Raw genomic sequence first — 27,002 nt, 5'->3', positions numbered from 1 at the left:
GGCCCTGAGTCCAAGGCCCAGGACTGGCCAAAAATAATAATAATAATAATAATAAATAAAATGGAGCTATGCTGGGAGCTTTCTCTTTCTCACATTTTCATGGCCAGCCTCACATCTACCTCAGAATATCCAACATAGAAATTATTATTTACAATCATCCAACATGGCTGAGAATGTGGCTTAGTGGTAGAGTGCTTGCCTAGCATGCATGAACCCCTGGGCTCAACTCCACAGTACCAAATACACAGAAAAAGCCAGAAGTGGCTCTGTGACTCTAGTGGTAGTGTGCTAGCCTTGAGCAAAAGAAGTTCAGGGACAGTGCCCAGGTCCCAAAAGCCCAGGACTGGCTAAAAAATAATAATAATAATAAAAATCCAAACATAAGTAATCTTCCCCTCAAATTATTTTGCCTCCTCAGGCTTCTTTATCTTCCTGAATAGCACCTCATTTCCCAATCACCCAATTAAAAAAACCCACAAAAATGTTGTGAGGAGTCACAAGACATATGAATATATTAAAGACTCTAGATTTGAGTCCGGAAATCAGGTTATATTTATTTAACTCAGTAATTCCCAAACACATGAAACCCAGTTCCCTTCCCTAGCATTTTTTTTTTAACATCAGCAAAATACTTCTTGGTTATATTGATTAATTGATTGACTGATCGTGCCAACCAGCAAATTAGCTTTTTGGCTACATACACTATTCAATCTTCAAAAGTGCTGAGGCAAACTCAACTGTACAATAAACCAGCTCTCAATTCTTTGTGGCAATAAAATATACAAACCTTAGGTGATTGTGATGATAACTCTTTGTTTTAATTTTGTGATGGTTAGTCTTATCAACTTGATCAGACTGACAAAGGTCTAGGGGACTCGTAAATCACACCTCTGGGAGTATGTGAGGATGGTTGTAGAGATGATGAGATCCCGAGGACTCTGATGAATAGTTTAATCCACAGAGGAATTCAAACTTTGTATAGATTATTGAGAGATGGTGAAACGATAAAGGTGGAGCCTGATAGAAGGAAGTAGGTCACTGGGAAGGGGGCATATTTATGGAGGCTATATCTTACCCTGGTCCTGTTACTCCTCCTCTCTGCTTCCGGGCTGCCATGAGTTCTGTTCAAGAATATCCTACCTCCTGTCACCAAGAGGGACTGAAACCTCTGAAATTATGATCTAAAGGAATCTTTCTCCCTTGTTTCTCACTAACCAGTGCTAAACCCCAGACAATTACTGAATTTATGCTACATTTGTAGCACCGTCATCTTCTACATCATTACCAGCTGCGAGGAAAGAATCAGCCACCAGTACTAGCAGTAACCACGCTTTGTCTTCAACTAAATACAGGACACATTATGTATTCACCATATGATTTTTACTTAGAGGGACTATACTATCTGGTGATAACTCAAGAAGGTCATGCACAACTCTGCAATTGTCAGTGATTAATTGTCTCCTGTACATTGTCTCCTCTTGATTAATGAGCCCAAACATTAAAATCCCTGTGATTTCCTTAGTTTATGTAGATGAACACAGATCCTTGGCCAGCAGATCCACAAGAAATCATACCTATTTAAAAGGTGTTTTGCTGTTGGTTTTATCGTAACAAAAATGGAACTTTATCCTCTGTGCCATTAGTGGTAGATTTCCTAAGTTTACTGATATGTTTTGTATCATTCCCCAATTTTGGCAACAAAATATATCTAATTAAACTATCACTCAAGGCAAAAGTTATTTGAACCTGTTCTGGCCTTTCGATTGTACTCGGGCGGTGGTCTCTGGGACTATTTGCTGTCATTTCACGTCATCTACAGCTTTGATGTAGAAGCGGAGGTCCTGAGGGCCCGGACACATTCGCTCACCAGCCTGGCGGCTTCCAAAGCAGAGCCCCAGTGCACTGAGATGCCTCCACTCCCATGGCCGTAGTTGTGGACCACAGGCAGCTTCTGTCCTCCCCGGGCTAGGAGCTCTTTCTGCAGCCGCACACCTGGCCTGTAGGGCCTCAAGCCCACCTTCTCTTTGATGTCATAGGCTCTGTGAAGGGAAGGCTCCAAAGCACAGCATCGTGAAAAAATATCTCTGCTAATTTCTGCGTCTGGGGACAGATTCCAGTCTTCTTTTTGCCTGGTTCCACCCAGGGTAACATGGGATGCGCCAGGGTAGACATACGTCAGCCCACTGCCATCTCGGATAAAATGCTTCACCCAGGGAGCCTGCACTCGGAGCAACTGGCCCCTTACTGGGGCTAGGGTGGGGTCTCCCACAAGTTGTTGGCTTCCCAGGCCTGCGCAGTTGACCACAATGTCAAAGGATGGATGGAGCTCCCACAAGTCTTCGATTCGCCTGGTGAGTAGCAGGCCTCCGCTTCTCTTTACCCTGGGGAGGAGAGAACATGGGGGTTTTGTAGCTCGGTAGCTTCCAGCAATGAAGTACATGAAGGAAAACGAGGCAATGATGTCACCTGAGCCCTTCTGGGGCCAATTAAAAAAAAAAAAAAAAGGTCAATTCTAGTCATCAGCTGCTTCCCATCCATGGAAACCGAGGATGCCTAAAGTTGATCCTAAGTGAATACTTATTTTGAAAAACCCGGAGGAAATTATACTTCTTGGTCTTTTTTGTAGCTCTTCTAGATGCAAAATAAATACCAAGTTAACCAAATTGTTTTCACTGACCAAGTATTTCTTGTTTGTACACTCATTTAACACCAGATTTACCATCTTGGTTATTTTGCTGCAAATTGCTAACTCTTGCATGTTCCTTTGTATTAATTTGCTGTCCTTATTTGGATGATTGGTATAGGTAGGTACACACACACATACACACACATACACATACACACTATGTCTAGAGAGTTATAAGGAGAACACAAAATATTTGGAGCTGATGGATTAAGTCACAATTGCTGAGGATTGTTTTAGGGGGTCAGGTATATCAACAATTAGAAAAAAAATGTCTTATCCAGATCCTGTAAGCATTTATTCCCCAGCACTGGGGCTTGAACTTAGGGCCTCATACTCTTACTTGATTTTTCTCCCCTCAAGGCTGACATGCTACAACTTAAGTAACAGCTCCACTTTTGACTTTTTTTTCTGGTTAATTAGAGAGAAGAGTCTCATAGACTTTTCTGCAGGGGCTGGCTTTGAACCAGGATCCTTAGATCTCAGACTTCTGAGTAGCTAAGATTATAAGCCTCAACCACCAACACCAAGCTCCTGTAATCATTTTTTAATTGTAATCTTGTCATCCTAATCTCTCGTAATCCTAAAATCTTACTCATAGGTTGAGCGCAGAATGTAAAAGATTTAATATAAGACACTCTCAGCAGTTCTGTGGGGTGCAGGCAAAGAATGAGAAAAGAAAGTTCAATTGAAACGTGTAATTAAGATCTTCAGGAAACTGAATTTGTGACACTAGCTTCCAGTTCTAGACAGTGCCGTAAGTTGTGGAAAGTGAGAGATAAACATGGCTGCTCATCTGCATTATACACCCTGACCCCAACGGCTCTCAGCTCCCTCATCTGTAAAGTAACCAACAGCCATGTGAGCACAGGGGACAGGAGAGGGAGCGGCTGGCCAGGCCCTTCTCCCCCACTCCTCCCTCGGCAAGAACGCCCAAGTGTCTCTGTCTGGAAGCTTGAAGAGCAGCTGGAAATCTCTGGATCTGATTTACCTATTAGATAGCCACATATTTGCAAAGGGCCTTGCTGTGCCAAGTTTGGGCTGGGAGATTCAAAAGCTGCCTCTTGTACTTTCCATGAAGCAGAAACAGTTATTCCATGCACTGTTCTGTTCGCCCTAGGAGTCCTCACTTGTTATGCCAAAAATACACGGAATTCAGTGTGTTATTCACCTGAAAGAAGCAGGAGGAGGAGCAGAGCAGGACGCAGAGGAACAGCAGGAGGAAAACGAGGTAAACTACAATCCTAACTACTCAGGAAGCTGAGATCTGGAAGATCAAGGTTCTAAGCTAGCCAAGCAGAAGTTTCCAGGATTCCATCAATAAAATAACCAGAAATGGGTTGGGCTGGAATCGGGGCTCAAGGGATAGAACAACAGCTAAGGAAGAACAAGATTCTGATTTCAAATCCTGGTATGAAAGAAAAGGGAGGGAAGGAGGGAGGGAGGGAGGGAGGGAGGGAGGGAGGGAGGGAGGGAGGGAGGGAGGGAGGGAGGAAAGGAAAGGATACAGAAAACTGGCAAACCTCAACGGGATGGAGTCACAGAGATCCAATAGAGCCATGTTGAAACTGGCAGTGGTTATAAAGGAGAATGAAGACAGAGCCTTTTCATTTTTCCTTTTAAATAGTAAAAACAGCTAACAGATAAAAGTATTTTAATATAGCATGTTATGAGCACAAGTTTTCCGTTCTCAGTGCAACAGCAGTTTGGAAATTTTGATTGTGCTTGTCAGATGTACAATAAGAGATGAATATTTTAAAAGGCAAACTAACTCTGTAATGTCCATGCCCCCCCCCCAAACACTAGCACAGGGAAAGAGTAAATTGGGATTTTGTAGTGATTCTGACCAACACATCACAATGTGTCTATTTATTTAGGCAGTAGTGTGGTTTGAACTCAGGGTCCTGCTTTCTAGGTGGCCACTGTACTACTTGAGTCCTGCAGCAGTGTGATTTTAACCTTTGCAAAGTAACCATCCTGTGGAAAATGAACTCTGTAACTGGGCTGGGATGGGAGGGTGAAATGGGGGGAGAGTGACAGAAGGGGTGATATTGCCCCCCCAGAAGAAATGTGCTCATTATCTGATTTATAAAATGGCAACCCCACTGTACAACACCTTAATAATAACAATACAATGATAGTTTACAAAGTTACCACCAAGAAAAGACTTTTAGGAAGGGTTTAACATTCCCATGCTTTCCCAGCCATACGACCTTGTCAAGCTATCCACCCTTCCTCTGGAACCACAGAGGCAAATGCTGACTTCAAAGATCACTATGGAAAGGAGAGGTGGAACCAGTCTAACCTGGTGCAAGGTTGCTCCAGGAAAACTTTGTACAAGAAAAAGAAAAGGAGTTGGAGGTTTCTTAGACCACTGTAAAAATGCATGCCTTCCCTCCACACCTGTGCCACTTATTTAATTAAGTATGACATTTGGATTGTGAGGGACGTTTTAACTGATCATTATTTGGACTTTATCTTGGTTATGTTCTTTTTTCTTTTAATAGATTGCAGACTCCATGTTCTAGTATTTGAACATGATGTTTTGTACTCTAGCCATCCTAAGCAGAACGAACTCAGAATCATTTTCCACATTCAAGACAGGAAGACAACTTATCGGCTTTGGGATTTAAGCTGAATTTTTTAAATTCGCTGAATTTGTTTCTTTAACTATAACCTAGAAATTAGGGTGCTAGGCTGGGGCTCACGGAGTTGTTATGTAAGAATTCAATAAATGCAAATGTCTTTCTGTTCTATTTCAATGGCTCCCTGCTGGAAGCTACAGATGAAAGTCCAACCTGTCCTTGGAGACAGACTCTCAGATGATTGGTGCAGATGGGCTCTTGTGTGGCCCTGCCCAGCTTGCTGTGCGAGGTTCCTGTCAGGCCCTGTAGCAGGAGGAAGCTTGTCGAGTCTGCACGGAGAATGGTCATCTTCACGCTGTTGTAATGGGGCTGTGTCGTGATGCCCGGCCATTATTATGCATCCCATGGCGGGTGTCTCAAGATGGCACCCGGGAAGAGAAGAAAACGGTCTCTAGTCTCTGGATGCTAACTTAGGGGACCCAGTATCTAAAACACTGCTTTTACAATCATATAAAGTAGCTACTCTGAAAGTTTGGGTGACATTATTAGTTGAGAGAATAAGAAGCTTGGTGACTTTCCTCTTGGGGCTTTCTGCAACTGAGCAAGGCATCCTGGAGAGAGAGAGCAATCATTGTCCCCACCGCCACAAGACATTGGGCCCTGACAGCCCAATGACCACCGATCACACCCTAAAACACGAGAGTACACCCATTTTTGCCAAGGCTAGCAGTCTACTGAGCAGGTGGTGGTGCAGGAAGGAAGCTCACCTCTACCTGTGAACTTAGGACTGTCCCCAAAGCCCTAATGTAAGCTCTCAAGGTTACTGCACCCCAGAAAGTCTCTGTTTGTTCCCTTCTCTCCTAACTCAACCAGGAAGCGTGGGGATCCCATTCATCGTTGTGTCTGAAACCTTTTGTGTCCTGGTCCTCAGCCAGAGAGGCTGGGTTCAGATGGTGGAAATGACCAGGGGCACTGGGGGAGCCAGGCTGTGCTCTGACAGGACTGCGGTAGGGGGAGCAGGAGGCACGGGAGTCTACTGCACACAGGAAGAGATCTTTGCAAGTTGGATGTGGTCAGTGGACACAATTTATCCCATTGCTGATGTACAGTGCGGGCCCCTCTGTGAGCACAGGTGCCAAGGAAGTCACAGGAGTCAGGGCGGGTAGGACGACGTGAGTTAGAGAAGCAAAAGATGGGGCACAGAAAGCAAGAGAGAAGCCACAGAAAGTAGGATGGATGCTACGGAAGACCCATGGGGGCCATGGTAATCAGCACTGTGGTCTGTGTGGTCTCTTCAAAGTCACAGGACAAGGCCTGGTCTTCTGGAAAGACCTAAGCTACCCAGAACTCAGCATAGAAAAGCTCTACCTAGCATTCTGGAGGTCACCCAAGGCAGGACAACTCAGTTCCTCCAGAGTTGACTTAGGTCGGCTGCCCGGAGGAAGACTGATACCTCTGATTCATGTTCTAGAGGGAGTTTGCTGAACAGGGCTGGCATGTAGCTCAGTCACAAAGCACTCGCCAGCAAGTACAACATCCTCCGTTCCATCCCTCGTACCAAAATAAGGAGATAAAAAAGCTGCAGATCATGATTCTGTTTGAAGATAGAAAACACGACATGCGTGACTGATAAAAGCCTGGGGGATTTTTGCTGGTTGGTTGGTTCTCAATGTTATTGGGCATTGAGAAGGAGATTATATATCCGTTTTTTTTTTTAAATCTAATTTGTAATAAGAATTGCATCTTTCTGCTAGGAACGGGTGTCGTTTCAGAAGATGCTGAGCTGAAGCCATCTCTCAGGCTCATTGAGCACAATGCTCATTTTTGAGTCAGAACACGGAAGACTGAGCACTTCCGCGGTGTGCCAGTGTGTAGGAGGCACCAGCACAGACCCTGAGCCAGAAGAACAGGCAGTGTTTGTGTGGCTGCCCATCTGGGGCTGCTTGGGAAGGAGGCGTGTGGATGCAGCCCACAGACTGAGCCCAGGTGTCCCTCCCCACTCCCCCCCACCCCTCCCAGTACCCTGCCTGAGGAGTTCATCAGGCCCAACTCCCTGCCCTGCAAGGCAGGCCTTGAGCCGAGTGGAGCCTCCAAACTTCTCATTTATTACAAAAAGGAACTCCCGGGAGCCAAGCCAAAATGCAAGTTCAAGGTATGAAGGGCTGAATTTTAAGGAAGCCATTACATAACTTGGATAAACCCTCGATGTTCGTGTTCTTATTCATGACCAAAGAAAATAACCAAGACAGGTTTTTATTGCAAATGAGGAGACAAATTAAAAATTATTTATAATAAGCATAAGATTGCTCTCATCCAAAGAGCTGAAGTTAATCCTATCATTTTATAGCTGGAAGCAGAGTCTCCAACCGTCACCATTTTTCAGACAAAGAGATCAAGATCCTGTTGTTGTTTGTGTGTGTGTGTGTGTGTGTGTGTGTGTGTGTGTGTGTGTGTGTGTTTTGGCCAGTCCTGGGCCTTGGACTCAGGGCCTGAGCACTGTCCCTGGCTTCTTCCCGCTCAAGGCTAGCACTCTGCCACTTGAGCCACAGCACCGCTTCTGGCCCTTTTCTGTATATGTGGTGCTGGGGAATCGAACCTAGGGCCTCGTGTATCCGAGGCAGGCACTCTTGCCACTAGGCTATATCCCCAGCCCCAAGATCTTGTTTTAATTAGCGGGTTTTCCTGGAGGAATGGAGGGCAGGAGGGCATCCCGGTGCACACTGAAAACAGACCCCAAAGCTTGCCACTGGAGGCTCACACCGGTAATCCTAGCTACTGTGGAAGCTGAGATGTGAGGATCATGGTTCAAAGCTAGCCTGGGCAGAAAAGTCCATGAGACTCTTATCTCCAAATAACCCGCAAAAATCTGGAGGTGGAAGTGTGGCTCAAGTGGTAGAGTGCCAGCCTTGAGCACAAAAGAGTTGAACAAACACATGAGGCCCTGAGTTTAATTTCCAGTGCCTCTCCCCCTACCCCCAAAAAAGCCAGCTTGCCACACCACACAAACACTGTATGCAGATTATTTAGCAAAGTCCTAGAATTGGTAAGGTATAGTGCAAAGGAACCCAGAGCGCCCCCAGAAACTCAGGAGTATAGGTTTTATGAAGAGTTATCCAGGTTTTATAGTAGGACAGACAAAGCAACAAGAACCTCAAGGCTCATTCCAACCCACCTTTTCTCCAACCACGGCAGGTAGGCAGGAGTTTCACACTTGAGAGTTGTAAAAGCCTGACCAAACACATGTTGAGGGAACCTCGTCAGCTCAGCCTCAGTCATCTTTCGAAATCCCAGAACCACATCAGCCCAAAATGGCATTTCCTCGGCAGGGGCGCTCCGAAATATCTGCCAACTCAAACACAGCAAGTGGAGAATTCTTACAGAAACGCTGTGAGGACATACATTTCTAATACAGTCTCTAAAGCAGGTCTTAAAAAGGGAATGTTTACTTCCTGCAAACACAAAGGGAAAAAGATCCATTCTTTGGCTCTCCTGCGATCCGATGACTTAACAGGTAGATTGAAAACGTTAGTGATTGGGAGAAATTAAAACATAACAGGTCAAGTTCATCTCTGAGGTGTAACATGCTGAGCATGCTCATAAGCTCCTAGGTTCAATCACCAGCATGACAGATGAATGAATTAATGAATATAAATAAAACATGCTATCCATTTTTTTTCATTTTTTTCTCAACAGCTTTTGCCTAGATTTTCTTCACTTATGACAATGCATTTCAGAGGAAAGGGATTTCTCCCCCTCATTTGCACAACATTTTACATACATTGTAAGTAACCAATGAAAAGGTCAAAGGTTAGTCTCGATTTTGAACAAGATAGCTGAATTGGAAGAATGCACAAGTGTGCAGAAAACATGGGTACAAACTATGAGTTAGGTTGAGGTGGGCAGGTTTAGCTGTAGGACTAGAGAGTTGGGTCATGGCATGGCTGAGCTGATGAGCTGGAATGATAGTGGGGATTTACAAGAAGCTATCAATCGTGCTATGCATAGGCTTGCATTTGTAAATATTGGACCATTTCCCTGGGTAAACATGGCCATAGTTGCTCTAAAAGAGCAAGGAACAAATCTTAGTGTTACTGACATGGTCATTAACATATCAGTACTTCTATTTTTAAGTAATTCATCCAAAGCAGTCCCTGGGAAGGTATGAATGATACTCGCTACATGGCTTTCTTACCTCACTGAATTCCCAAGAGTAGAGTGCTAAGGAATTTAACGTAACAAAATAATTATAAATGCACATATACTTGTTTTACTCTTCACTTCAGTGACTATTCATTGAACATATACAATGTGACAGCTATTGTTCTAAACATCAGGATTATAGCAACAGAATGAAGTTGGGTGCTGGTGGCTCAGGCTTATAATACTAGCTACTCAGACAGCTGAGATCTGAGGACTGCAGTTTGACTCTTAGCTACAGTTCATTACCAAGAAGCTGGAAATGAGCTGAGGTTTAAGTGGTAGAACATTAGCCTTGAGCACAAAAGCTCAGAGACAGCATCCAATTCCTGTGTTCACGCCCTAGAACTGACACAAGGAAAAAAAAAAGCAATAGGAGCAACCTCTGTTTAAAAACACTGCTGTTTTAAGTGCTAGTTTGTGTGAGGAATATTAAATTGGATTTATGTTCCAACATTCACTAATTTTTCATGTCTCTTAAAATCAGATGCTAAAAATTAATACAAACGTGCTGATCACTTCTGAATTTTTCTTTCCAAATGGCACTTCAAAAGTCAACTTTAGTGAGCCAAAAATTTTACTTCTTTGGGGCACCTCAATCTCCAAATAAGAACCCCAAATAAGTCAGGCATCTCTGAGCCTTTGGGCTCTCTGCATCCCTTTCAGTCCCAGACCTGTCTGCTTCCTATTAACAGCCCCATTTCCCACAGAATCCTGGTGCAGGGTTGATCTGCTTTGTGGGGATTCCGGGGTTTTCCTCCCTATTTTCAAGTCCCTGCATCTTTCCTGAGGAAACTCAAAAGCATATTTGTGATTAAAGACGGCAAGGTTCATGCAGTTTTAAAAACAGAATCACGTCTTGGTAAATATTTTCCCATATAATTCTGTAATCTGCTCACTGCAGACACTCAGTAAATACTCAGTGTCATATCTGTCCCTGTTGCTCTAAACACTGAAGTAACTATGCTTCTCTCTCTTACCCAGACACCAGATGAACACCGGCATCCACAGCTTCCGCTGACCTGGCGATTGCAGACAGGTGATCGAAGGTCTCTCTAAACCACCGCTTCACCGTGGGGACAGGTGTGTCTGGAGTCAGAGGGAACAAAAACCAAAGAGGAACAGAATAAACACCATCCTAAAAACCAGGGGGAAGTGAGGAAACATGAAGGCACCGTTAGATCAAAGACCCCATGGAGGTAAAAGAGGCTTCCCAAAACTAGAGCTTTGAATGCTAACACACACTGTTCGAATCTGCGCCTATAGTGATGGACCCATGGAATGGGACAGGCCAAGTGGGAAAGGCCTGACACCAGAGCTGGCTGGAACGCAGATTTTGGCACAAGGCATATTCCCAAGGTCCTTCAAGAATCTGTAGCCAGCCTGACCAGAAGTGAGTTCACAGCGAAGGGATCCAGCTGGCCCAGTGGATATAGGTTTGGCAATGGTGAGGGTGGGGTGTCCGTGGGGGTCCAGGACAGAAAACAGACTGCAAGACTATGGAAAGCCCCCTAAGGTCCCCTCCTGATAAGGCCTGCCCTATGGGGGCAATCTCTGCAGACCAGATTTCCTAATGCTATCCCTCCCCCGTTAGGGAATCGTTGTCCAAGGTCAGCTGGGCATGGGAAGACCACACATCCCCTAGGCATTCATGCCAGAGCGCAAAAGGCCCAGCTTCTGAGCGGGCAACAGGCCTGTTAAGGAGGAAACACGAGGTGTGCCTTCAGCCCCCAAAGGAAGAGTGTCCAGTGCAGGCCCAGAGAAGAATCACAACCCAGGCAAATCCAAGTGTGGATGAAACATCTGGCCCCCTGACTCTATGAAAGGGTCTGGAGGGCGCAGCCAGGGCCTGGGGACTCGTGTTCCTGAGGGGCTGCTACTGATGTCCACAGATGACACGAGGGAATGGAGACAAAAGGATGGATGCTGACTGCTTCCACTCGGAGCACTGTCCCTGGGACTGTCAGCAAACAGATGAAAAGGCCACCCCAGAGTCCCCAAGGCATGTCAGCTGCAGGATTTAAAAATAATCCATTTGTTACAGAGTCAATAAATATTTCCTACATAATAGTTCTACATGATCATTATTAAATGTGGGCCTGTGTAAACTCAACACTGTATTCCAAAATTGTAGCTGGGTTAGCAATAAGTAACTGCTGCAGACAGAGAGAACTATGTTAGATGTCCAGTGCATGGTTCCCCCCCTCTCCCGCCTCCACCTAGGTGGTCCTCCACCATGGACCTCCACCTAGAGAGGAGGGCCCGCGGGAAATGTGTTTCCCTTTCTCAACCCAAAGCTGCCTGAAATTCACATGCAGCAGAGTCATCCCCAAAAGGACAGACAATTCCAGCTGAGCGGGCCTGGTGACCTAATTCATGTTCAAGTGCAGGTCAATCAAATCTGTTGCTGGAGTGGCAAGAAAAACAGCAAGTGCTGATGCGGCATTGCTTACGCGCTCGGCACGGCTCTGAGGGCTGCGCACGTATGACAGCATTTCAATGCCTCCCTAGGCAGGAGGGGCGTTCCACGTGGTACTCATATTTGTGAGCATATTTTTATTGCTGGGGCTACTCTGGGTTGTATCTTGGAGAAAAGTTTAAGGAGAAAGCCAAATTGAAAATCACAGTAGCGAAGAGAGAATGGCAGACACGAGCCTAGGAGAATTTTCAGTCATCCTGACAAAGAGTTGCTGAACTCTGAGAGGAGCCCCCTTCTGAAGGAGATTCCATGACCACAGGCCGCCTTCGGACCACTCACTCGGGCTGATCCAAGCAAAAGGGGCTCTGAGAAATAGATACCACAACTCTTGCCACAAGAAGGGCAGCCAGGGGCTGGGAATGTGGCTTAGCGGTAGAGTGCTTGCCTAGCATGCAAGAAGCATGATTCCTCAGCACCACATACACAGAAAAAGCCAGAAGTGGCGCCGTGGCTCAAGAGGTAGAGTACTAGCCTTGAGCATAAATAAGCCAGGGACAATGCTCAGGTCCAAGCCCCAGGACTGGCAAAAAGAAGAGGAGGGGGAGGGGGAGAGGGAGGAGGAAGGGGAAGGGGAAGGGGAAGGAGAAGGAGAAGGAGAAGGAGAAGGAGAAGGAGAAGGAGAAGGAGAAGAGGAAGAGGAAGAAGAAGAAGAAGAAGAAGAAGAAGAAGAAGAAGAAGAAGAAGAAGAAGAAGAAGAAGAAGAAGAAGAAGAAGAAGAAGAAGAAGAAGAAAGAGGGGCAGCCAACGTGAACTAGCATCTGGAAAATGCACAAGACTTCTGGTTTATCTCCTGCAAAGTCATTGCCAGGCTGACAGCCATATTTCTGGACTGCAGTGCCATGACCATAGCCTTCTCCCTCCTGGCCAAAAAAGAAAAAGTCAGTTCCATTCATGGAAGCAAGGAAGTCTGGGCTGGAACACATCAAGCACAAGTAAAGGCAGGAATGGCAGGCTGAAAACAAGAGAGGTCAGCAAACACTAGCAAACTGGACCCAAAGACCAGTCCTCTCTCTCCTCTACCTTCTAGAATACTGGCATCCCGACTTTTGCTCTCTCTAGGCAGGAACCTGTAACCTCTTCCCGGGGGCGGGGGGGGGGTGGTGGTGGGGGACATGCCCTGTCCAGGAAGAACAACAAGAATGCAATTGCCTCGGTGCTCCCTGTTAAACAGCCCTGTGCTCTAGCCAGGCTCCCAGGCCACAGCTCCAGGCAAACCCTGAGAAATACCAGCTCCTGCTGCTTCGGGCCCCATGTATACACATCCAAGGACAGGTCCAGATTCCCACCCAGCCAAGGAGCCTTCTATTATAAACACTGGGGTAAAACGAAGACAACCAAAGATGGGCCACCTGTAATCCTAGCTACTCAGGAGGCTGAGATTTGAAGACAGCGGTTCCAACCCATCAGGACAGGAAAGTCTATGAGCCTCTTATGTCCAGTTAACCACCAAAAAGCTGGAAATGGAGCTGTGTCTCAAGGAGAAGAGCACTAGCCTTGAGCCCAAACAAAACTAAACAAAATCAAAAAACAAAGAAAAAGAAAGCTAAGGGACAGTACCCAGGCTATGAGTTCAAGCCCCAATCTAGCAGCAGAAAAAGTAACTTGAGAAAAAAAATTAAAACTGTTATTAGTAAATGAGCTACATATATCTATATACTACATAGGAAGGAAAAACTGGGAGAGAGTGAATAAAGGGAAGACATTGTCCAAAAAATAAAAAAGGTACTCATTAATTGACTTATGAAACTGTAACCCCTCTGTACCTCACCTTTCTAATAACAATTAAAGAATTTTAAATATTATTAGTATCTCCAGAAGAATAAAAGATATTGCAACTACATATCACAAATGCTATAGCAATGATAATACAGAGAACCAAAAATAGCCTTGGAATATTAAAAAAAAACACCATTATAGCAGAAATAGAAAATGTAAAAGCCAAGTAAAAGATAAATTTGAGAAAATCTCCTAGAAAGTTAATAAAAGAAAAAGAGAGAAACAGGAAAGGAGAGAAAGCTAAAGGCTATGGAGGCCCAGCCCAGGAGAATGTAACAAAAGCAGAACAAGAGGCAGAAGTATTGGAGGAGGAAGTGAAGTCAAGGACTGCTTCTTGATCTGAAAACCTGAGTTTCCAGATTAAATGTTCACATTCTAAATTGGGGACTTTTTGTTATCAATCTTATAAACTAGTTGATGATTTAAAATATGTGCATGTATGACTTTAACACAAAATAAAATAAAATTAGGGCTGGGTATGTGGCTTAGTGGTAGAGTGCTTGCCTAGCATGTGTGAAGCCCTGGGTTCGATTCCTCAGCACTGCATAAACAGAAAAAGCAAGAAGTGGTGCTTTGGCTCAAGTGGTAGAGTGCTAGCCTTGAGCAAAAAGAAGCCATGGACAGTGCCCAGGCCCTGAGTTCAACACCCAGGATTGCCAAATTAATTAATTAATGGGAAAAGAAAATGAAAATGAAGACAAGGAGAAACAAATGTAAACCTTCTGACCTGTAAGGTGACTTATGTTCTTATTTACTGATGCTTCTCTTTCTCTCTCATTTTCTTGAAAAGCACAGAATGGAAAGGATGCATGCACACATTCAAATATTATTGTATCTTCAGGCAGAATTCATATTAACCTGTCGAGTATTTGTTTGTTTGTTTATTCCAGAGAATGCAAGGATGGTGACTAGCAGATCTAATAAATTAGCTTGAACTCAGGGCATTACGGTCTCTCTTAGCTTTATTCCCCTCCAGTCTGGGGCTCTAACACACCACCACTTCTGGCTTTTTACTGATTAATTGGAGATAAGAGTCTCTCAAACTTGTCTGTCTGGACTGGCTTCAAACCGAAATCCTCAGATCTCAGCCTCCTGAGTAGTTGGGATTACAGGCATGAGTCACTAGTTCCCTTTTTAACCTGCTGAGATATAGATATAGATTTAGATATAGATATGTTGAGAGATATATCAACATATATATAGCATACATATCTATATCTATATGTGTGTGTGTGTGCTTAAAACTAGTGTGAGAAAATTTGTCTTTTCTATCAAAGTGAGTTGCCTAAACGTTTTTGCTTTGCCTAGTGGTTTGGCTCTTGTTAAGAAAAGGAGGAAAATCCTTGGGAAGGATCTTTTCAAATGTAAGGTTTTGCCTTCAGCTAATTTCTTTTCCAGATGGACTTAAGATACACCTCAGATTGTTCAAGAAATAGCAGAGGGTGCAGATATATTTTGAGATCACCTGTGTACTATTAATCTTATTTTAAAGTCACCTTAAGTAAATACAACTTACCCAGTTCAAACTCGCCAATCTCTACCAGATGGTGAACCTGAGCTCAACCAATGTGAGCAGAGAGGCAGGACTGCCTTCGTTAGTGATAAATAGGAGAGCAGCCCGCCTGCTCTGTGCTTGTTTGCCAGATTTTTGGCTGATGGCGCCCTCTTCTGCAGAAGCAAACTTTGCCTTTCGGAGTTCTTTTTGAGCTAGTGTCCTTTTCCCTACATGACACCCCAGCATCCCAAGCTATTTCTTTTTGTTGTTATGGGTGGGTGGGGGGGGGGGTGGTCTCTTGGCTTGAACTCTAAGCCTGAACATTGTCCCTGAGCTCCTTTTGCTCAAGGCTAGCACTCTACCACTTGAGCCATAGCGCCACTTCTTATATAAGGAGAATTCTAGTTCCATCACAAGTAGTCTTGCTGGTCATTCCTGACCGGGGAGGAAAGCCTTAGCGTTCCCAGCTGTTAGCACTGATCCTGGATAACTGCTCGGTTTCACATGTGTTGGAGCTGAAAGCCCACGCTCACCTGGATAGGCATGGGGAATAAGAATGCCGGCTGCCACATCACTGGTGGTGTGAGGAGTAAACGTGTCTGCGATGACGGTGATGGAGCATCGCGGAACCAGCTGGGAAATACACTGGGCGGTAGAGAGCCCCATCACACCTGCTCCCACAATGGCCACGCGAGCCGCGTCCATGGACCTGCAAGGAGGGAGGCGTTAGGACCATCTCATCCACTCACGGATGGCTCTTGACGGCTCCTCCCTCAGCTTAGCAGTCTCTCAGAATAGCACTTCCTGCTGGCATTTCTTGTGGAAGAAACCTTTTATTTTGACTCTTTTTGTAAGCTGGCATCTAGAATCCCTGTCACTAAGGAGGCAGAGGTCGGCTTCAAAGCCAATCTGGGCAGGGAAGTCCATTGAGACTCGTATCTCCAATTAACTACCCAAACCCCAGAAGTGGAGGTGTGGCTGAAATGGTAGAACATCAGCCTTGAGCAAAAAAAGCTAAGGGACAGCACCCAGACCCCGAATTCAAGCCCTAGTTACCGACACCAAAAATATATACATCAATCCATAAAGAAATACTACCTTTGCATTAACTGACAGGAAATGGACAATGAGGTTTCTATCACCGTTTAGATGTTAGCACAAAATCAGACAACTCACTTGCTTTTAGCCCACAACCCCACAGGTAGGTCTGGGCTGAGGGGGAGATTTCCACTCATTCTACCCTTCCCCGAGCCAGGCTTCGATGCACACGGCCACAGGAGGGCTGCTGAGGGGCTGGAGGTCAGGCAAGCAGCCGAGCTGTGGCCTTTGCTCCCAACCCACTGGGGCATGGCCAGGAGAGGCCCCGGCCAGGATCAACTTACAACTCAGTTCTGGCTCTGTATGCACTTGTTCTGAATAACAACGACATCACAGCTTGACTGAACGCCTCCCCATTCCCTTCTCCTCCTAGAAACCAACTCTGGCCTACCTCCTCTGCCTCTATCGCTTTACCTGGGTACTGCCCCACCCCCCCAGACTGAGCAGCCATACTGAACAATATGCTTCCAAAAGAAGGAACCATGGGCTCCAGGCTGCCTCAAATCCCTCATTTGTAAAGCAGATCAGATGAATTCTTTTTTTCTTGGGGGGGGGGGTAGTGGGGCGTGAATTCAGAGCCTAGGTGCTGTCCCTTAGCGTCTTTGCTCAAGGCTGGCACTCTACCACTTGAGCCACACCTTCACTTTGGGCTTTTTTTGGTGGTTAATTGGAGACAAGATATAATCTCATAGCTATTTCTGCCCAGTCTGACTTGGAACCTCAGTTCTCAGATCTCAGCCTCTTGAGTAGCTAGGATTACAGCGCCTGGCAGAAGCATTTTTCTTAGCTCCCCGGTGTGGTCAATAAGGGAAACCCACCAAAGCTGTGTCCTAAGGGAGCTCTTGTGAGGATGCATGTGCACACTGGAGGTGGCTGGCCTGTGTGGACAGAGAGCCGCCACACCTAGCCTGCCCCTCCTCTCTGCAGCAGGAGGCCCCAGCTGGCTGCTTCCTGTCAGCCTCCCTCCCTACATGGGCTTCCTTGTTCGTCCTGCCACACCTTCACCTGCCCTGTGTCTGGCTCACGCTTCGATCCAGAGAGAGAAAATACAATTTGTCTGGCTGCTCATTGCTGTCTTCCTGAGCAAAGTTTTAGCATCTGGTTGTTTGAGCTACGTCAGCTTATAATCGGCCCTTGGCACGCTCGCCCTTCTCAGTGCAAAGAGCAACAGGGAAGGCATTGGGTCATGTGGTACCAGCCAAGGCCACCACACACCGAGAATCACCTTTGCTCAGGAGGAACAGTAGGCAGGGCCAACGTCCTGGGGCCTGGCTGTCAGAGGGCTCTGCCTCCTCTTCTGGCTCCAAAGGTGTCACTTATGTGTAGCGTCCCTATTCCTTGAGCAGTCCTGCATTTCCAAACTTGGCAGTGAATTAATCTGAGGGACCAGCAAGTTAGAAAGACACAGACGGCTGCTGGGGCAGAGGATATGCAAGAAAGGGGCTAGAGCACGGGTTGGTCCTGAGGGGCATAGTCCTGCCTGCATTGCCTGGGGATAGACACAGCTCCCAAGCCTGACTGACTTCAGGATTTCACACCAGTCTCCCCTGCCCCACAGCTTTCTCAAAGGAGCTCCAGTAAATAAACTTCAGATGGGAAGTCATCTGCGGCTGACAATAACCAGCTGCGGAGAGGGCCAGGAGTGCACCAGTGAGACAGGGTAGCCTGGCGCTGGGACCTGTCAGTCCGTGGACCAGATCCCACACGGACACTCCCCAAGTTTAGACAGAACAAGCCCTAAGCCCAAGGCAGGAGGATTCAAGTACCTGTCTGTGAGAAGGCCGCCTCAGATCCCGCCGAAGGCCCTGGCACCAATACTTGTTTTCCACTGACTGGCTGGTCTGGTGCCCTGAGAGACCGAAGGAAAGCAAAACTGCTTCTCATTGGGGAATTTGTTAAGGACATTCCCTCTAACCTAACTCTCCATTGGCCCATGCAACTGTGTGTGCCACTGATTCCCCCAGGGAAAGGAACAAGTGACCTCATCTCCACCAAACCCCCAGACTCTGGTTCACCCTCCACTGCCTTTCTCGGTCTGCCACACGAGACACCCCCCTCTCGCCCCCCTCCGACCTCAATACCAGCCAGGGATTTCTTCCGCTGATTTATTTGTGCGGTCAATAGTGGGTAGCCTGTCCAACTTCCAGCAAGTTCTGGCTGGAAGCAAGCACCCATGACAGTATTGCACTGCCCAGAATTGGCTGCCATTTCTCAGGGGGTGCCTGCCAGTGCTGGTCAGCTGTACAGGGTGGGAGGCCAGGGGTGAGGGCAGTGTTCTTCACCAAGATGACATCTGGCCTGATTTGCACCGGGAAAACTTACTCAGGAGATAGCCTGGGCAATATCTCAACTATTTTTAATAAGGGACCCAGTGTTTGCTATCAATTGTGGAATAGGGCATTAGGCACCTTATTTGATTTTGGATTTTTAGTAGCACAAACTAATTATATTTCAATACATGCATATAATATATTTTATCAATGCCACCCCTTTGCTTACTGTTTCTTAACCTGCTTTCCCTTTTTAACTGCTTTTAGCGGGTTTTGTTATGTTATTTACATACCTATGTATGATATTCTTCAATCCTATTCACCCAAGCACTGGGTGTATTAAAGTCAGTTGTTTCCAGGGAGACAATTTGAGGTGTCAGGATAGTGATAATAGTATTTTAATTAAAATCGATATTTAGCAATAACCATGTACTGTAGACCATGCAACACAACCACCCTGTGTTATATGCATACCATGTTCTCCCCATTTTTAGGTGAGTACATTAAGGCGCCAAGGCAGTAAGAAGGGCCCAAGGTTTTTGATTTGGGGGAGAGAGGGTTGTCAGTCCTGGGGCTTGAGACTTCTAGAGAGGTTCTGTAAAGAGGCGCCATCATGAGAAGGGACAGAAATAGAGAGCTCATCTCTGGGCTAAGGAGAAGGCGGAGCTCCGCCCTGTGAGCACCTTGGTTCTTTCATCCTACAAGAAAGTTTAAGCTGCCCATTTGTGGCCTTTTACTGTTAGACCCGAAAAAGAAATCTAACACATATAAAAAGTCAAGAAGATAACAGATGTGAACTACAAGCAAAACATTAAGCGACAGGAAAGAAGCAGGCTGCGCAGAGTGGAGAAACGGGGACAAAATGAGATGACAGAATGGCTTCCTCCTCCCTCCTAGCGTCTGTCTTTGCTTTGTTTCAGTTTTTCAAAGTAAAAAGGGTTTTTGTTTTTGTTTTTCTTTTTTAAAATTTTTGTAAATGCAGGGCTGGGAATATGGCCTAGTGGCAAGAGCGCTTGCCTCCTACACATGAAGCTCTCGGTTCGATTCCCCAGCACCACATATATGGAAAACGGCCAGAAGGGGCGCTGTGGCTCAGGTGGCAGAGTGCTAGCCTTGAGCGGGAAGAAGGCAGGGACAGTGCTCAGGCCCTGAGTCCAAGGCCCAGGACTGGCCAAAAATAAATAAATAAATAAATAAATAAATAAATAAATAAATAATAAATTTGTAAATGCAAACACTAAATGAAGAACTGAGTAATTGCCCCAGGAACTAAATACAAATAAAAAGAATGTGTCTGAATTCTCAGAAATAAATGCAAAAGTCCCACCTAGAAAAACAGCAGTGTTTAAAGTGGCATCTCCAGGGATTTTTGAAGGTGTTTTTTGGTTCTCAAAACTCATTAGGTAGATCTATAGATCTAGAGCCCTATGACAGGGTCTGAGAAATCTAAATGAAAAATAGACTCAAAGGGAAGCTCTAAGATAGAATCGAATTTTCTTCTTAGCTTGGTAATAAGAATAGGAAGGAAATGAGTCCATAACTTCCCAACTCATTCTCACCCCTGCTGCCTTGTCTGACTCTTCCCACCCTACAAAACCCAATGCAAACCCCGTCTGACTCCGACCTCCTCAACTCTGCATCCATCCAGCCAGGCTGGTCCCTTCACTCACCAGCCCCATCACCCACACCTCCTCCTCAAAGGTCTCCCTTCCTCCAACAGCCCTCCCTGTCCCTCAAACACTCTTGGCCTTTTCTCTTTCCATGTCTGCTTCCCCTGAATAAAAACAAAAGTTCTCAAGCGCATATAGTTTCTTTACCTACTTTGCCTGGGTTCTGGCCACTTGCTGTCCTTGTGAGATCACCTCAGGCAAGGCATTAATGTTTGGCTCCTTGGTTTCCTTAGCTGCAAAATGGAAAAGAGAATGGTACCTAAAAGGGTTACTGAGAGGATGCAAGTTAAAAATTCATCTAAGGCCAGCACACTGGCTCATGCTTATAATCCCAGCTACTCAGGAGGCTGGGATATGGGACTCACAGTTCAAAGTCAGTCTGGACAGACAAATCCTTCAGAGACTTTTCTCTAATCAGCAAAAAAAGCCAGAAATACAGGCATGGCTCAAGTGGCAGAGCACCAGCTTTGAGTGAAAAAGCTAAGCAAGAGTGTGAGGCCCTGAATTCAAGCCCATTACACAATGAGAGAGAGAGGGAGGGAGGGAGGAACAGAGACAGAGACTGAGATGAGAGGAGGGAAGGAAGGAGGGAGGGAAGGAGAAAAGAAGGAGGACAAAGGGAAAAAGAAACAGAGAGAAAATTTAAGTCCTAGAATAGTACCTAGCCAATAAGTGCTAACTATCATTATTGCTGTGGTCTCCTATACACAAGGTGCTCTTAATGTTCCATTGCTACTGCTGTTACAGCCTTTAAAATAAGATGAGTGCTCAAGCTTGCTTTACTTCCCTGCCACGAGCATTCCTCCTCATAGCTAGTCTCTCCTCTTTTGGGTCTGCTCTTCTGCAGCCTGACACCCTCCCGCTTCAACAGGAATTGTTCACGCTAGGCACAGACCCACAGCTGCCCCAAGTGACAGAGTCCTTTCCTGCTCTTTTCTGGCCATGGCCATCCTCAGCTTCTCTCGCCTCATCTATGCCCACACCAGAATCTTAACTGGCCTTGTACGTGTTCCCTTCTGAGCCCCTCTGTTTTTCTTCTCCTGGAGGTTCTCCTCTCTCCTTCCCACTCAGCTGACTTTCTCTTTCTGGTCCCCAGATACAGATGAAAGGCCTGCTCCTTCAGGAAGCCTCTTCTGACCTTAGCCTGCAGTGTCAGCCCTCTCCTGTACCCCATGATTTCAGACTCTATCTTTGGGAGCTTCAGTATTTGATAGTCTACCTTCCCACAACAAACTGGACACCTCAAGGCAGAAGCTGTTTCTTTCATTTCTGTTCCTTAGCATTCAGCAGAGTGAGTAGTTCAAAATCAGCACGCATGTGCGTGCGTGTGTGCGTACACACACACACACACACAAAAGTATTGCTATCCTCTCTACTTCCTGTCTGCCATGAGACAAGAAAGTTCTCCTTTACCACAAGCTCCTGCCGGACTGATGTTCTTCATGGGGCCAAACAACTATGGCTTGAACTTGACACCATTAGACAAAATAAAATCTTCCTCCCTTAAAAATAATCAGCTAGGCTGCCAGTTGTTCGTGACTGTAATCCTACCCACTCAAGAGGCTGAGATCTGAGGATCCAGTTCAATGGCAGCCTGGGTGGGAAAGTCCATGAGACTCCTATTTCCAAATAATAACTAAAGAAAGAAAGAGAGAGAGAGAGAAAGAAAGAAAGAAAGAAAGAAAGAAAGAAAGAAAGAAAGAAAGAAAGAAAGAAAGAAAGAAAGAAAGAAAGAAAGGAAGAAAGGAAGGAAGAAAGGAAGGAAGGAAGGAAGGAAGGAAGGAAGGAAGGAAGGAAGGAAGGAAGGAAGGAAGGAAGGTAGAAGTGGAGTTGTGGCTCAAGTGGTAGAGCACCAGCCTTGAATGGTTAAAGTCAGCCCTGAGTCTAAGTCCAGACACACACACAAACAAAAACAAATCTTTGAGCTAGATGCCAGTGGTTGACATCTGTCATCCTAGCTAGTCAGAAAGATGAGACCTGAAGGATCTCAACTTGAAACCAAGCTAGGCAGAAAATTCCTCAAGACTCTATCTTCAAACCAGCAACAAGCCAAGTAGGAGTTGTGCTACAAGTAGTAGGTTGCCAGCCACACAAGCAAGTCAAGTGAGAACAAAGCCCTGAATTCAAGCTCCAGTACAAATCTTACAAAAAATAAAAAAAGTTATTTGCCAAATGAGTCTGTGAGTATAGAACAAAGAATTCATTTTCTACTTTGTTTTAGATTAAGTAATGGCTCATAATAAAACCATCAGAGAGAGTGATTTTCATGGACCTTTTCCAAAAAGGAAAAGTATAAACTAGATTAGTATTCCCATCCCTCAAAATGAAAACACCAGCTCTCTGGAGCAGACTGACACTCAGGAGATGAAAAAGAAAATCAGTCATTTAATTTTTTGATCATTAAAAGCAACAAACAACATCTGTTGCGTTTCACAGAAGCACATGGAGAGATGATTTCTGCAAGCGTACCCCCGTCCCTGCAAGGAAAGGCAGCCACCTCGGAACAGGGGCCTGGGCGCTAGGCAGGGAGGAGGAGCGGATGGCTCTGGGAATTGTGTGCTTTTTCCTCTGGTTCACCTTCTGTACAAAGAGGTGTCGCATTGGAACTGCAGTCCCAGCTCTGTCACCTTTTAAGTTGTGCAACCATGAGCTACTAATTACTTTCCGTTCATCTGTCTCCTCATTAGTGAATGGGGAAGACAAGATATAATCTACATTAGATGAAAACTTGGTTTTGCAAAACACTTAAAATTGAGCCTGCTTGTCAGTTAAAAATAAATGATTTCTTCTAATACCACAGTCCTTCATGGCCCCATACGGATATCCTGGTGTTTTTTAAATTTCGGTTCAGGAGTTTCAGTTTGAGGTTTCTGTTATGGTGGTACTGGAATTTGAACTCAGGGCTTTGCACTTAGTGAGCAGGTGCTCTGCCACTTGAGCCATGTCCCTAGGCCCGGAGACCTTTCTTTGAAAATGCTATATTTGGCTTTTGCCACTTTATAGCAGTTTGCTCTTATTGACTTATTTATTTTTCTGAATTTCAACTTTTTGTTTTAAAGAGCACCTTATTTTTTTTATCTTTTTTTTTTTTTTAAGCGAGGAACACAAAGTGCTAGCATAAACAAGAAGCTTCTGGAAAATATGTCCTACAAAAAGTGGCGGACTCCCCCCAGACACCTGTGTCATCCAGGCAGCATGTATTTTCTTTCTTCTTTTTTTTTTGCCAGTCCTGGACCTTGGACTCAGGGCCTGAGCACTGTCCCTGGCTTCTTTTTGTTCAAGGCTAGCACTCTGCCACTTGAGCCACAGCGCCACTTCTGGCCATTTTCTATATATGTGGTGCTGGGGAATCGAACCCAGGGCTTCATGTATACGAGACAAGCGCTCTTGCCACTAGGCCATATCCCCAGCCCTCTTTCTTCATTTTTTAAAAATAAACAACTTTCAAAACCTTTTCTTCTTTTGTCTTTCCCCCCCAGTACTCAGTATTTTGTACCTTGCTAGGCAAGTGACCACTTTAAACCACACTACTGGTCTCTGACAAGTCTTATTAAAGAAGAAAATTGAAGCCGGGTGCAAATGGCTCATGTCTACAATCTCGGGAGGCTAAGATTACAGAGACTGATAATCATCATTCAAAGCCAGCCTGTAGGGGCTGGGGATCTGGCTCAGCAGAAGAGGGCCTGCCTGGTGAGCGCAAGGCCCTAAGTTCGGTCCCCAGCTCTGGAAACAAACAAACAAACAAACAACTAAAAGCCAGCCTGCATAATGTGTGTTACATGTATATATACATATATATGCTATATATGTATATATAGTATTTATAGCATATATATACTATATTATATATAGCACATATATTATAATATATATATATATAAATAATATGGCTGGGCACCAATGGCTCATGCCTATAATCCTAGTTACTCAGGAGGCTAAAATCTGAGGATGGTAGCTCAAAGTCAGCCCAGGCAGAAAAGTTCCCATGAGACTCTTATCTCCAATTAACCATTAAAAAGCCAGAAGTGGCGCTGTTGCTCAAAGTAGTGGAGCACTAGCCTTGAGCAAAAGAGCTCAGGGATGGTGCCCAGGCCCTGAGTTCAAGCCCCATTAAAGACAAAAATACATGTGTGTGCATGTGTGTGTGTATACAAACACATATACATATGTATACACACATTACATACATATGTATATATAGTCAATTCTAGTGTGAGTTGTCCACAAGCTGTAAGAATTGCTTTGCTATTCACTTCTAGAGGACGCAAAATGTCCTGTCCTGCAAGAGCTCAGCAATCTAACAGGGGACACAAGGACACATTCAAACAATAAAACCCTGCAACTGCACAGTGGCTTATGAAAGACACATGCACCAAGTTCCATGCAGGTGTGCATGGGGAAGGAAAAAATTGTGTCATTAGATCTGGTGGCCTTTCAGAAATGTGTGTGTGTGTGTGTGTGTGTGTGTGTGTGTGTGTTTCTTTTTGCTAGTCCTGGGGGTTGAACTCAGGGCCTGGGCACTGTCCCTGAGCTTCTTTTCCTGCTCAAGGCTAGAGCTCTACCACTTGAGCCATAGCACCACTTCTGGCTTTTTCTGAGTAGTTTGTTGGAGGTGAGAGTTTCACTGCCTTTCCTGCCTGGGCTGGCTTTTAACCTTGGTCCTCAGATCTCAGCCTCCTGAGTAGCTAGGATTACAGATGTGAGCCACCAATGACCAGCTTGGGGGCGGGGCTTTCTGAAGAGAGGATGTGCCATGTGACATTTGGGGGTGTGTGTACAGAAGAGGACCATTCTCTTGGAGAGGCTGTCCAGGCAGAGGAGTGGAGGAGAGCAGACTGGGTGGAAGGAGCTGGGTGGCCAGCAGTGGGAAGTGAGTGTGAGAAGAAGGGGAAGCTGTGTGGCTGTGTGAGCAAGCACAATAGAGGACCAAGATGGACCTGTAGTAATCTGGAAAGGCTTGACTATCTCCCCCGTTGAGCCCCTCACCTGCCAGCTCAGCTGAAGGCCACATGTCCTTTAATCTTTCCATCAGGTGCCACATCTTTTGGGGAACAGACAGGCTCCAGAACTTTCCTGGGGTTACAGGCCCATGCCAGGAAGGCCAGGGGCATGGACTGGATCAGGTGGTGGAAGGCAGAGAGAGGCCGGAGAGGGAACAGGGAACAGAGCCCTCTCTCTGCTGCAGTACTGGCTTCGGGCTGCGGGTGGAGGGCGCCCTCTTGTGGCAGCTAGAGGTCATGCACCAGCTCCTCAGTGCTGGAAGGCAGCCAACCGCCACTATCACCCCACTAACTACTAACTACCATGGTGTTTCTACAAGCCTCCATTATTAAATGCTAACTTGGCTTCCAATAAGTAGAAACACAGAAGACAACCAGGTGGTGGCTCACATCTATCCTCCTAGCTACTCAGGAGACTGAGATCTGAGAATCACAGCCCACAGCCCGCCTGGGCAGGAAAGTCTGTGAGACTCTTATCTCCAATTCACCACCACCCACAAAAAAAGCCAGAAGTGGAACTGTGTGTGTGGCTCAAGTGGTCAGGTGCTACCCTTGAGCACAATAGCTCAAGGACAGAGCCCAGGCTCGGAGATCAAGCCCCAGTACTAGCCCACAACAAAATACAGGCCATTCGTGACCCTGCCTCTCTGCTATTCCAGTAAGTTTCTATAAAGTGGTGAGGAACTGTACAAGAAAATCCATATTTGGTGAGCTCACTGGAGAATGGTAGCATGGTGCCTGCCACGCAAGCCCCATGTTGCACCGTGCTGCTGCTCCCCATAGCCCTCCAATGGAGGTAGCCAAACAGCAGCAAGAACAGGAGTGCCACCGACAAAGAGTAGTAGGACAACACTACTTCCCGGAGCTCATCTGCCGCCCTCCTAGAATGAGGACAAATAAGAAAACGAGCTCAGAAGTAACCTTCGTTTTTCAAGAATCATTTATGATTTTTGCCTACTTTCTGTCACACAGTGGTATGGACAAGCATGCAGACAATTCAAGACAAAAGAACAAAGCAAAGTGATTTCACGCTAGCCAGAGCCCAGGCTGGCATGTCAAACCGGTCCGGCCTAATACTGAGGCTAGAATGGGTTTTCTGGGACAGGAATTTTTTTTTCAGGTAGGAAATAAGAATTTCAAGGAGAACAACATGCTTATACTTATGGATTATTGTATATCAAGTTTTAAAGTTAAATACTATCTTATTATGTTCTTTTACAATGGCTAAAGAAAACTTATATCTTAGGAAATGGCAGATCACTTGCCTAGCAAATATGAAGCCCTGCGATTAAAACCCGGTACTGAAAAATTATACAGGACTCTTGGCATTCACACACATGGAGACCAAAGGAGGATATTCTTAGGGGAGGAACACAAAGGCACAATGCCTATGTGCCTTGATCATATACAAGAATATTTATCAGGGCTGGGGATATGGCCTAGTGGCAAGAGTGCTTGCCTCGTATACATGAGGCCCTGGGTTCAATTCCCCAGCACCACATATACAGAAAATGGCCAGAAGTGGCACTGTGGCTCAAGTGGCAGAGTGCTAGCCTTGAGCAAAAAGAAGCCAGGGACAGTGCTCAGGCCCTGAGTCCAAGGCCCAGGACTGGCCAAAAAAAAAAAAAAGATTATATAAAAAAAAGAATATTTATCAAACTGAACTCCAGGAAATGGAAAGATAAGTAAATAAAATCTCAGCAGGGCCCCAAACTTCTAATATGTCTCTCAGTTAAAAAAAAATGACTG

General features: G+C 45.6%; 1 protein-coding gene and 1 long non-coding RNA gene across 7 annotated transcripts; one reads left to right on the top strand and one right to left on the bottom strand.

Annotated features, from left to right (window-relative positions):
- Window positions 1-815: 815 nt before the first annotated feature.
- Ddo (D-aspartate oxidase) lies at window positions 816-18,186 on the bottom strand. 6 transcript variants are annotated; one of them, XM_048353694.1, is made up of 5 exons: window positions 18,080-18,186; window positions 15,749-15,924; window positions 10,446-10,554; window positions 8,441-8,617; window positions 816-2,381 (listed from the first exon to the last, which is right to left on the bottom strand). In XM_048353694.1, exons 2-5 carry the CDS (start codon window positions 15,918-15,920, stop codon window positions 1,814-1,816), a joined length of 1,026 nt encoding a protein of 341 aa, XP_048209651.1. In that variant the 5' UTR covers window positions 15,921-15,924; window positions 18,080-18,186; the 3' UTR covers window positions 816-1,813. The 6 variants fall into 6 exon arrangements, with proteins under 6 accessions (XP_048209651.1, XP_048209652.1, XP_048209653.1 ...); XM_048353695.1 differs by having other exon boundaries at window positions 15,749-15,927; window positions 18,087-18,176; XM_048353696.1 differs by lacking the exon at window positions 18,080-18,186 and adding an exon at window positions 17,539-17,561.
- Window positions 11,347-26,389, top strand: LOC125357055. Its single transcript, XR_007212053.1, has 3 exons — window positions 11,347-11,614; window positions 16,183-16,187; window positions 26,378-26,389. It is a non-coding gene; the product is annotated as an uncharacterized LOC125357055 (long non-coding RNA).
- Window positions 26,390-27,002: the final 613 nt, after the last annotated feature.

Source organism: Perognathus longimembris, chromosome 9 (genome assembly GCF_023159225.1).
Source record: "Perognathus longimembris pacificus isolate PPM17 chromosome 9, ASM2315922v1, whole genome shotgun sequence".
NCBI lineage: Eukaryota > Metazoa > Chordata > Mammalia > Rodentia > Heteromyidae > Perognathus > Perognathus longimembris.
The sequence above is the reverse complement of the archived record's forward strand: the minus strand, read 5'-3'. Positions and strand labels throughout refer to the sequence as shown.